The sequence below is a fragment of the Tachypleus tridentatus genome, chromosome 2 (genome assembly GCF_004210375.1).
Source record: "Tachypleus tridentatus isolate NWPU-2018 chromosome 2, ASM421037v1, whole genome shotgun sequence".
NCBI classification, from domain to species: Eukaryota; Metazoa; Arthropoda; class Merostomata; order Xiphosura; family Limulidae; genus Tachypleus; species Tachypleus tridentatus.
This window is the reverse complement of record NC_134826.1, coordinates 131,628,762-131,641,454: the sequence shown is the minus strand read 5'-3', so window position 1 is coordinate 131,641,454 and position 12,693 is coordinate 131,628,762. Positions and strand designations below refer to the sequence as shown.

Genomic DNA, 12,693 nt, shown 5'->3' with positions numbered 1-12,693 from the left:
TTGAAAGATGTCCATTAAAACTGGAACATGACTGGAGAAAAGATAGAATGATAAATGGTGATCTTAGAAACAGATATCCCACTCTCAGAAAGCCAAATAAACACAAAGAAATTGGTCTAATCCTGGAAAACAGATTTTACTTTCAGAACTGCAGAGTTTGGAACTGGTGACCAGGAAAAATGCAACTTGGTGATGTATGAAGTCCCAATGGCCTCAATGAGAGGATTTTCAAAATGGGAACAAATTTACTGAAACATCAGATAATGATGAAACCATTATCTAGGAATGATTTAGTCCAAAAAAGTTAATCTCTCTAGCATCAGATACAAAGCAACTTATGATAAGCCCACAACTAAATGTTGTGGTTCAGTCCAAGAACAGTAAAGCTAGACCCAGAAAGCAAAGACCCAAATAGTGCCTCATACTGATTGGTATAAGATGCAGCACTGAAGTTGCCCAACTGGATCATCACTAAGTGACCTTAGAGAAAATGACATCATGCTTGATAAGCTGCTGAGAGCTTGAGAATTTTAATAAAACTGGACTGCTTCCCTGGATATTATACCCTAGAAATGGTGAAGTTGAACATAAGAGATTACCAAAAAATGAGTTTAAGGAAAAGAGAGTTATGACAGAATGTTAATCTATTGTCATCTTGTTCTGTGGTATTCATAACTCACAGTGAAGACAGCCTCTTCTACATACAAGGGAGAGGGTACAACTATGAAAGAATAGAGAGAAAACTGAGAAGGAAAAGATACAAAAAGTTTGTACAAAAACACTTGCTTGACCCAAAGATTATCTTCCAACTAAGTCCAGAGGAGCACAAAGAGGAAAAACTATCACACTGGACAGGAATTGAGGGACAGCTCCCAAAACAAGACCAGATGTTAAAAAGGAGCAAGAGGATGAAGAATTTGGAAGTTGGCAATCCAGTGAGACTTCTGATGACAAGATGAAAAGAAACCTGTTGGGACTTCCTGGACCAAGGAAATCTGAAAACAAAAATAACTGGAGAAGAATGTCAATGAGCAGCCTTAGTTCAAATTTCCAAAGTGTATGAAACACCTCCAAATGTATTATCCTGAAGGAGTGTCACACAGACATCCCAAGATATGACAGGTTTACACCCAAGATATCCTAATAGGAGAGCCACAGAAACAAAGAAACTTAAAGGGACACAATGAGTGAAAAAAAAAAAGATGATGTGAAGAAAAACACATGCTAGTTTACTTAGTAAAGTTGACATGGGCATAAGGAGGAGAAACCACCATGAAAAAGGTTTATAGAATAAGATAGTTTTCAGGATCCAGAGGAATCGCAATACGTGTGCTATTCAAAGAAGTGTAAGGCAAAGGTGATATTACTTGATTTTCAATGAGAAGAGGGATCTAAAAGCAAAAGCAGGTGTGGAAATACCATTGGTGAAATTTATTGAAAGATGAACCAGGCTAAGCTGCAGTAACAGAAGCAAGAAGCTGAAAATCTCAGGTCCAAGATCAGAATGGAACCATACACCTTGTTCACAATAGTCATCATATATGAAAACAAAGCAGTGCCAAAGAAAGAATGCTAGTGCCCATGGAGGATGTGATGTCCTCCTACTGGTGGAAGGCTGTAGTATAATGATTATTAGGTCATAGACTAGTGCAATAAACATTAACCTTACCAAGATGGGTCTTCCTGCAATAATGGGTCAGATATCATGTCACCCTGTTTGCTGACTGCATCCAAAATTTAATTGAATGAGTACATTATGAATCTTTATTAATAAATTTGGTATCAAATTGTAAATTATAATTCAAATTTTGGTATTATATACTGGTTTGTTAATTTAAAAGTAAATGTTAAAACAATTTAAACATTGACTTTTGGTGTATCAGGTGGCATGTTAAATGTAGCACTGGTTCAAAATAAAATCAAAAGTCTGTAGTTTTGCACAAATTATGGAATCAAATTACCAATATTTACAAGCTAGAATATAAAACAGTAGCCTCCTATCTTGTCTATGTGCTAAAATATCATTCATGCACTGAATCAAGTGCAATGGCCATGTTCACATCTTTGTTTTCAGAAAAAGCTTCCTTACATACACTTATTTCTGTTTATGACACATGAATAACCAACTGAAAGCTCAGAATGTACCTCCCTTGTGGGTTTCTCAGCCATTTATAAGTATTATGAAGTCATCTTCTCTTGAAACAAGACTTCCTTCCAGAAGGTAAGTTAAGCCTTCAGTCTGCTTGATTTTTTTATATTTTTTAGCTTAACTACACCTTGTTATTAAGCTTGATATATTGTACTGAAATTCTATAGTATTGATATAATTATTTATGACTTTTTGATTATTTCAAAAGTATATATAAAACCCAAAAAAATATTTTCTTTCACACCCTCCAATTGATAAATTTTACAAGACTTTGCAATCTACAACAAGCAGCAAAAAGTACAAAAGTCATAACTAGAACATATAACTATTTGGTGCACTTATTTACTAGGTTTTCAGAAAAATAAGTTTAAAGCTTATTTGTAAATAGTAATAATCTAAATACATATATCATGTGTTAACTGAAATGCAAGTGGATTTTACAACACTATTACACTAAGACACAGCCAAGACAGGTATGTTTTTAAATCTCGGATACAGTAACATAAGTGCACGTGTCACTTCATAACTTTTGTGATATTAGCCAGCAATAGCTGAAAGATCAATATAATAAAAATAAATATATATAATGTTATGATAGTTAAGCTATTAAAACTAAACATTTGTGTTTGAGTTATAATCTGCATACATTCTAGAAAGAAAAAAGCATAACTTATATTTATATTTTAATTTTTTTATAGTGGTCATCATGAGATCAATTAATTCTACTTGACACATACAGAAATTCCAATAATAAAGTTTTTTTCTTAAAAATGATTTAATAATTATCTGGAAGCTATAAATATTTCACATGTAAAATTGGAAAAATTTTCTGATGCATAAAAGTAGTTTTAATCTTAGAAAGAACATTACTCTGCATGCTGGATAATCAACATTCTTAAAGAAACAATCCTTCAAGAAATTCTTAACTAAAAAAATCTTAATGATTAATTTAAAAACCTTGTATTTTGTACATGAAAGTTCTGTAATGTTTAGCAATAACCTGCAAAATTTTGTAAACATATGCATACATTATCAAAAACCATATAAAAATTGCTCCCATGGATATCTTAGCAGTTATAAACTGGTTGGAGACCAACTATTCTGTAATAAAAAGGTTAATGTGTGTAGCTTGTACTAGGCTTGTGACATGTGCAAAAAATCTTCACGGGATTGGCATTAGGTAATAGCATTGTTGTTTAAAGGAGAGTAAATACTTCTGAAATTTATTTTGTCAATGTTCTATAGAAGGAAGATGTACATATATATATATATATATAGACACACAAGTTTAGACTTGTATAATTTAGCATATTTGATCCAAGTTACTTTTTATACATGTCTGTTTAACATTAACATCATGAAATTTATTAATAGTTCTATATTTTATATATTTCAACAAAAATATTTAACCTTTTTTGGTTTTAAATATGAATAATAACTATTTTTAGTTTCTCATTAAAGTCCAAGCACAGTGCTTACTTCTCTTGTTATTTTTTTAAAAGTGTATTTTCAAAACTTTTCACTAATTCAGAACACTATATGTATGCTCTAAGTTCAAGGCCAATTAAATCCTATGTAGACAGAAGGTTCAAAATCATTTCAGTTGAAACACAAAAGCAAAAAAAAAAAGTTTAACATTAGTTTTACAAGTAAGGCTACACTGATAACAAAAACTTCTACCAGCACACAATACTTTGAACTTAGCTAGCCGTTAAGCAGATTAAATATAAGCATGTAGTTTGGTCACTATTGCTTACCATCTTGAGAAGTATCCATAGACTGAGCACTGGTCTTTGGATTCCCAGCTGTAGGGCAGTTACTTCCATTAACTATTACGTTGGCACCATCTTGACATCCCTCTTGTCCACTAGTACCACAAGAGTTTGAAGAGAGGTTGCTACATGAATTATTCATAACACCAGATGTAATATCCTTATTTCCATTCACTTTATTAGAACTAGTATTGTTGCTATTTACAAGTGATCCTTTGTTCTCGCAAATATTCATTTTGATGTCACACTCAGTCTTTGTAGCCTCAACTTTGGGCAGAAATTCCTCCAAGCCATTTTCAGTAGCCTCACTAGCAGTTTTTATTGTTTTATTAACACTGTCATGATTTAACGAGTCTACACCGTTCACATTCACTAAACTTGCAGCAGTTCCACTGCCACCATTACAAGTGACTTTTTTTTCTAACATGATTCCAACTTCCTTCTGTTCTCGCTCTAACAACTTTAAGTTTTCAGTTTCTCGATTCTTTTTTTTACTCTCCAGATCCTGCAACGAAAATCATACTCTTGGAATATGCTGTGCACAACAAAGTTAAAACACCAAAATCTAAAACGTTTATCTTTTAACCAACAGAAACAGAGAGAATGAATGTCTTATATTTCAGTAGGGAAGATGTTCTTCATTAATTTAAAGGATAAAACAAACAAGTTTGGGTGAGTGGATGAATGATATATACATACAACTTGTACAAGTTTATATTCAATTATCTGAGACGCCTTGTTTATCAATATCACACAAGTTACCCATTTTTAGTTAGTGCATCGAACAGTCACTTATTACTTCAAACTAGAAACCTACCTTTAACTGGCTTTCAATTAAAGGAAACAGTTGGAAGTTGAGATAAGTATGCAATTCTCGCTCTTGTATATTTGACGTCTTCCTGAACTGTTTAAGAAATGATTGCCAATCGGCAAGTGACACACAAACACACTCCCACTCTTTCTTGTTGGGCTTCTTAAAAGAATTTTCTCGGTAGAGTCGAAGATCTATAAAAAAATAAAATTTTCATTTAACCCTTTCAGTGCTACTTTAGTATTCTTAAAAGCAAAACAATATGAGTACATGTAAATTTAGGATATATGGGTCTAACCAACCCTGTGTAAATATAACCAACAGTACTGAAAATCTTAAGTAAATTTAGACCAAAAATATACATGAAAGATGCTTTTAATTTCTACACTTACAGCTACGCTTCATATTGCACACACAGTTTCAAACATGTTCATTAATGATCGATAATTCCTTGTTGTGTATAAAAAAAAAACAAAAACATCAATCATTTAAATCATTGGAGGAATAAGCTTTCAATGCTGTGTTAGCTACAATCAATTGAAATTATGTAAATACATTTTGCATAAAATTTTAATATTAAAGAAATATTTTCTTTCCAAAAACAATGTTAAAAATGCTCTTACAAGAAACTGAAAGTCAGAGCAAATTAACTCATGATTCTCAACAGCATAGATAAGACCTAATTTCATGTTTAACCTTAACTGCTAAATTAATAATTACTTTGTGATACACAATAAATACATATTTCTAACAAGTTTAAGCTACAATAATAATAAAATATTGTGAAATAGACCTACCATCTAAGTACCAGTAGAAATTGTTAAATGCATCCTGACCAACACAGATTCCTCGCTGAAAAAAAACAAACAAACTCTAAAACATACTAAATACTTAGATTAAAACTAATATCTTCCGTGACAATACACCAACAATACAAAAACACAGAAAAACTAGTGTTTAAGGAAATATGAAGGCACATTGTCAAGAGGTTAAGAAGATAGCAACGTCAATGATTCAGCTCCTGTGTGAAGATGCACTGCAAGTAGGCTAATAACAGATAAGCCTAGTCAGGATAATTATTAAAAAACATTTCCAGCCAATAGCATAGAATATGCACAGATGGGTTTTTGTCACAATCCAGATACATATATTTATTCCAAACAATATTACTGCATGGTGCAATTTTTTTTTATTAAATCAGACACCTGTATTACTCTTAAATGATCGAGTTTTTTGACATCACATGGTAAGCAAGTTCCTTAATAACTACAGCTTTCTTAAAAGTTTCAGAAATAATTTGAATGTTAAAAAACCCAAGTTAGTTGAGACTGGAGAAAATCCTTAATTAAGAAGCTTGTTATAAAAATTTGTTGATTAATGAGTTGGTAAGTTTGTTTCTTACTTCAGTTCTATAAATATTGCATGTGTTCAAGCAAAGTATTAGATACTTTGGATACATTAAAACCTTTTAACTCAAAAAGTAGGTTGAACACCATCCTGATTTGTGTCATAGATCATATTCAGAGATGTAAGAATATATGGTAAAAATCTGAAAAGGCTGAATAAACTGGTGACATGGTCAAACTGTGGCCTGAAGTAGGGCTATTTTTAGCTAAATCATAAAAAGTTGCATGCAGCTAAATTTTTTTACAGGAGATCTAACAGACCTAGATCTAAATCTTACAGAATTACAACAATTGCTGATTTATCAAACTGATATGTTAGAGGAAATTAGAAACAAAAATTCAGCTTTGTATCATATTAAGTCTTAGAGCTATGGCTTATTACACAAACCAATGTTTTTTACAATTTTGGGTTTTCAGGTGATTTTTTTGCTTCACAATGCAAATCCTAAGAGAGATAAACTTGGTTTGAAACCATGTTTGAATTCTGCAAGATTAATTCAGTCAGTGTAGCAAATTTCAGCCTTCTACCACCATTACTCTTGCAGCTTTAAGCAGCCAAAGTTCCCCCAAAAATGAATTTGCCAAAAATAAAAGAAATTAAGTAAATTTTACAGGGCAGTAAATCAGAAACTATTAGAGATATTGATCTAATCTTTGGCAATTTTTCATTATATGGATAGATGAGCACATGTGAATTTTTTCAAGGCATTCTGTGGAAGTCACCTGCAGCCCCCTGGATGAAGACATGGAATGGCTCTTGGTAGTTTATGAAACTTGTGTAAGCTGTAAATCTTAAGAGTTAAAGAGATAAAGTGCTTTTGTTATCATTAAGTGGACCAGACTTTGTATTCTTTATTTTACAAAGTAATCCAAACGAAAACAAACAAAGCCATAAGGAACAAGGATATTTAAGTTGTGTTCAAAGTGAAATTGAAAATCTAAAAATTATGAAACAGTGGAGAGAGAGAATTAAAAAGGAAACAGATAGGAATTTAAGAGAAAAAATAACTGACACATAAGAATTACAGTATCCTTCTAAACAAAACAAAATCATTCTGATTGAAGTCAAGATTAGAGAACCTATAGAAAATGACATCATTGAAGTGCAGAAGGATTATAATCAACAAATTCAAAATACAAATACAAATCAACAATGTACAAAATACAACAATTTGGATTTCTCTTATAAAAAATTTACCAAAAACTTGAAATGATACAAAATATTCATGAACATATGAACCACATAACACAGGTAGTCAGACACTTTAGAACTCTTTGTACAGCCATTAGAAGTAACAAACATATTCTTGCATGCCATTATGAATGTTTCATTCTCATGTTAAACAGACAAAGGTGGACAGCAAAATTGTGTTGGAAATGAAGAATTGTGGCACAAATGAAATGGTAAAAACAGAAATCTGTTCAAAGGGAGTGAAGGAAATACCACATGGTTCATTAGAATTGTTGTAGACGTATGCTATTCTTTTGAATTCTGAAAATTTATACAGTCTTATGTTACGTGACATGGGCTTTACAGTAAATGGGACATGTTACAAGGACATCACAGGCTGATTTTAATCAAACAAATATTCCATCCTTGCAGTAAATAAACAGAAAACAAATATTTATGAAATATTAAACAGCTTAATATAACAACTTTTAATTACATTTATTATTTTGTTTGGTTCTTTCTCGTGTTATGTCTTGTACATTTTCCATGTGGTAAATGCTTTGAATTATCTAAATGTTTCCCTTTTTATACTTCAAAATCATTAAGAAATTTATAAAAATAAAACCAGGAAGTCTGTTCCACCAATATAGTCTTACTGTGTTTAACTCCACCCTACTAGCTGCTATTTTATATTGTCTCCCAATGGCACAGTGGTATGCCACTGGTACTGCTAGAAACTGGGTTTTGATAGGTGGAGCACAGATAGACCACTGTGCAGCTTTGAGCTCAGTAACAAATATTTTATTTTTAATATGATGGTATGACACATGTTAACTTTTTAAAAGATGGCTGTGTAACAATGCAACCAAATCTTCAGTATTTTTTTTGCATGAAAGAAAGAGACTTCCACTACAATAACCGATTTTGGTTTAATTAATAAAACCAAAATAGATCAACAACAAAAGATAAAATATTACTAAAACATTGTTATATAACAGTGATAATTATTATAGCTTTACATCACAAAGTTTAAAACCCAACAGAGTATTAATAATGAACACAACCCAGAGTATTATCAGATAGCATTAGTTTGTGGTCACAACATAGTTTTTAAGAGGATGCTTAGTGCTAGAACAGTTTTCATACTTCCTGCACATATGATGCAAAACTCCACAATAATACGTTCTCTGTAAATGTCTGTTTATGCATTTCATACATTACCAATGCTATAAGTGTAATAGCAGTTTGGTTGACAATTTAAACCTCACTCCTTTAAGTTGCACGTTCAATCCTCTTTTGGCCACGCCTTTTTTCACACAAGATGTTTGTGATTACACATCAGGACTATTTGTTAATAAATACTAACAAATCATTGCAACTAAGAAAGTGACACTAGCATAGTAACCAACATTAGGTTTAGGATCACAACCCTATTTATTGAGGACAAACCTATACTTTACAGAACCAACAAGTGTCTACAAAAATATATGTTGACAGTTTTCTCCATCTCTAAAAAAGTATTAACAGCTTTTTTTTTTATATTAATGCCATGGAAACTGGATTAACAGTTTCTTGTCATCAGCTGCCTAAACTCAGTACAGCAGTATGAAGCATCATCAGTTATGCCAATTTCTTAAGCTAATATTATGTGATGATGAATGCTCTTTATTTAACAAATTTCATAAAATTTAGCAAATCTGTGCTTAAAAGTTGGCAACGAACAATCAACACTTGAGCCAGTAATTGCTAATCTAATCTGCTTGACCTAATGAGTACTTATTTGCTTTCACTCTATAATTCTGCTAGTCTATATCAACTCTATATCTTTAATATGAATGACAATAAACTAAGAATAATCCATTTGTACTCTAAATTAAACATATGGGAAAACAGACTGATAACTCATGTGATCTTTGTGTAGGCATACACAAAAATATCGATTAAAAATGCATTAGCTTTTGATGAACAGCTTTCAAATGTGGCTTATGTTTGGGTCAATTTTACTGCTTAATTCTAGGCAGTAAAGATCTTTATCACTGTATCAAAGTTAAAAATTAATGAGAGGTAAAGATGTTTTTATATCAAATAAAGTTTCCATACTTTTGGTATGAAGGAAAAAGAGGAAGAAATTGAATCAAAATTCAAGATTTTTTATTTTGTGTACTTCTTAATGGATTGCTTTGGAAACTGGATAAGGGTCCAGTAGAGCACATTCACTGAAAATACACGATAGTTTGGACAACCACAGTCTGAGCTATAAACTGGTAAACTATAGCTACTACTAATAACAAACAGGGTGTCCTGCAGGATGGTTTGCCTTTTTCACACTATCACATCTTGTTATCACAGAACAACTGTCTCAATTCTAACATTAGGGAAGATTAGGGATTTTCTCAATATTTCATAACAAAATTAAGAACTTTAAAGTTACTTTAAAATTTGATTTAACTATATTTTTATGCCATATTTATTCACACATAATAACAATAGTTTAATTAAATTCAAAATTATTTAAAAGTTGTGATATATACACTATGACCTACACATAGCAAAGGGGTTAACAGGACATTAGTTAGACTTGTATGTATGTTTTATGTTACTTTATACCTTTATTTATAAAAATACTATTTTAAACTGCAGACAACCTTTGTTGCACAAATATGTTCCCAAATTACTGTTGGCCATTACAAAACATAACATGCATAGCTTGTATAGTAATTTAAACAACCAACACTTTTAAACAAGTTGTTGGTGACTCGTGTGCAAGCTGGAACTTCCCAGCACTCCAAGAACCAGTAAAAACCAACTGATATAGAATTTAGTAGCACACTAGCATGCATAACTAAATTATTTATATTATGTTTTTATTACACAAATGACTATCATGTAATAATTAACTATGCTATACCACTACATGTACTACACAAGAAAACTCGGTTTTTTCCATTTTCCAACTCAAAACACAGGTTAACAAACACAGGTAAACGGAAAGCATTTGATGAAAATGTTAGTTTACGTGCAAGTATAATAACAGTTTGAAGAACATCTGTAATTTTTGAAAATTAAACAGGAAAATCTGTTTCCCTCATCATCCAAAATGTAATGGAGTTCATTGTTTAACTTGCCTATAAGATTTTCATACTTAGTCCCCAGTTCTCAAAGTAAATTAGTCAAATGGGTTGAAAAATTTAAAAAATATCATCATAAATCCTCATAAAAAGGACAATAGAGTATAAAACAAAATCAATGAAAAAAAAAGTACAAAACCTTACAGGCCAAAATTTAATATCCAGAAAATGAATTATAACAAACACAAGGATCCATCCAACCACACACCTCTACCTAGTCACTCAATTTCAATCACAAACATTATTAGCCATGCCAAGCATAAAAGAATCCATCTAGTTTGGGTGCTACAGTTACTGACATGACATGTATGACTGTAGGACCTTCATGGAGTACTCCAGCTTCAACACCACCTCATTAAGCTATGATGGCCAATTCAGCATAATCATTATGGTGGAAAGATACCATGTAAAGCATACCAGGCTAAGACTGAAATAATTTCCAAGGTGAATGGATGAAGCTATTCATCTTATATCATATTTAAAAGGGCCACCTTTACTAACATTATTCAACCTTCTCACAAAGAGCAATAACTACCAGGCATTAGCAGTTGCCTTGACAAACACATCACATCAAAAGGAAGTTTCTAAGACAAAGTTCAACAATAAAATATAAAGAATAACAACTTGTAGATAGCAGTGCACAATGACAATATGCAAATTAAGCTAAAGCAAAGTAGTTCCCCATCTTTAAACGAAACTATCCAGCTAACAACAGTTTAGAATTAAGTAAACAACCGTTTACTCAGTAAGGAAGAAATAAACAGGAGGACTAAAGGTGTTAAGCACAATTTAATACACTTCTTACAAAACTGCAGACAGAAGTTCTTCGAAAACAGAATCTGAGGACAAGATGAGAAATATGATGCTGCCAGTAATGAAAACATGGCATTATACTAATGTTGTATATTTTTTATTGATGAATATGTGTAAAGTTAGTTTTACTCAAGAGTAAATGTCTGGTTTGTTTTAACAGAGATGAAACCTTTTTTTTGTCCTACTAAATTTCCTCACATTCAAAATAAATACAAAAGCTGAAACTCTCACCAAATCATCTGAACTATAATTCTCATCCAAATATTCGGCAAGGTCATCTTCCTTCTTTTTGTATACATGATCCACAAGCCACTTCAGAACATTCAGCTTGTCAGAAAAGAAAATATATGAATACAAAATAAAAAAAAAACTTCCCATTTATTAGAAAATAGATTAGTAGCAGTTTTTATATAAATTATAAAGTGTAAGATATCAGATCCTGAAGTCTGATAGTTGTAATAAAAATTAACCATAAGTGCACATATGAAATATGGACATATACAATGGTATATACAAGATAAAATGTTTAGTTCAGTTTTAAATTTTATGAATGCCTTTAAGCATTAATTTATAGTGAGGAAGATTTATAGTTAGTTTCAAATACAGAAGAAAGAAATTCACTTTGTAATATTCTTGCATTCTTACACTACAAAAGTTTATTGGTTGTCTGCATGTACAAGAGATCAAAAAACCTGTACAGTAAAAAACCTGTCATGTTTACCAACATTTCTCCATAGCATGCAAGTCAAAATTCATCTTTTCCAATGTCAAGATCCTTTCTAATACATGTGATATGAGAACTTCAAGAGTATATATATTTTTAAAATGACATACGTAAAGATTGTTCATAAATACACAAGCTTTCGTTCATTACAATTATTGTTCAAGTTATCCATGATGAAGATATACAACACATTAGTGAGTTATACAAATTATACAATCAATGTGTATACTTTTCTGAATCAATTTGGAGGCTCATGTCCTGGGCCACAGTTAAATATAAACACAAAATAACTTTGATTTACTTGAAATTAAAATAACTTTTTTTATATATACAAGTTTAATTTGTAAAAGTATCATAAAAATGAAGTGAAATAGAAATCAAAATAAACTTTTTTTCGTATCCTTTTTGTAACAAAATATCACTTACATATTAAAATTGTTAATTACAATACTTAAAATGGTTTTGTTTTAAAATTGTTAATTACAATACTTATTGTTTTCATTACCATATTATATGAGCTCTGCCCATATGGGTATTGAAACCTGAATTTTAAAGCTGTAAGCCTACAACTTGACTGCTGATCCACCTGTGGATGGAAGGGAAGGGGAGGGAACTATTTCAAATGAATATCATTACTCATTATTTGTCCTCAAAAGTTATTAGAAGAAAACAGCAAAATACTTCTTAGAATATCAAAATAATTTGTTTCAAAACATTTA

At 31.3% G+C, this 12,693-nt stretch overlaps 1 protein-coding gene across 7 annotated transcripts in view; it reads right to left on the bottom strand.

The window, feature by feature from the left end:
- LOC143245122 (uncharacterized) overlaps nt 1–12,693 on the bottom strand; it is an 88,442-nt gene that overhangs the window by 15,571 nt on the left and 60,178 nt on the right. For all 7 annotated transcript variants that reach the window (XM_076491038.1, XM_076491039.1, XM_076491040.1 and 4 more), the window contains 4 exons: nt 11,482–11,577; nt 5,530–5,584; nt 4,739–4,926; nt 3,907–4,426 (listed from right to left, as the gene is read on the bottom strand). In XM_076491038.1, the coding sequence (XP_076347153.1) occupies nt 3,907–4,426; nt 4,739–4,926; nt 5,530–5,584; nt 11,482–11,577 (859 nt within the window). The remainder of the gene's footprint in view (nt 1–3,906; nt 4,427–4,738; nt 4,927–5,529; nt 5,585–11,481; nt 11,578–12,693) is intronic.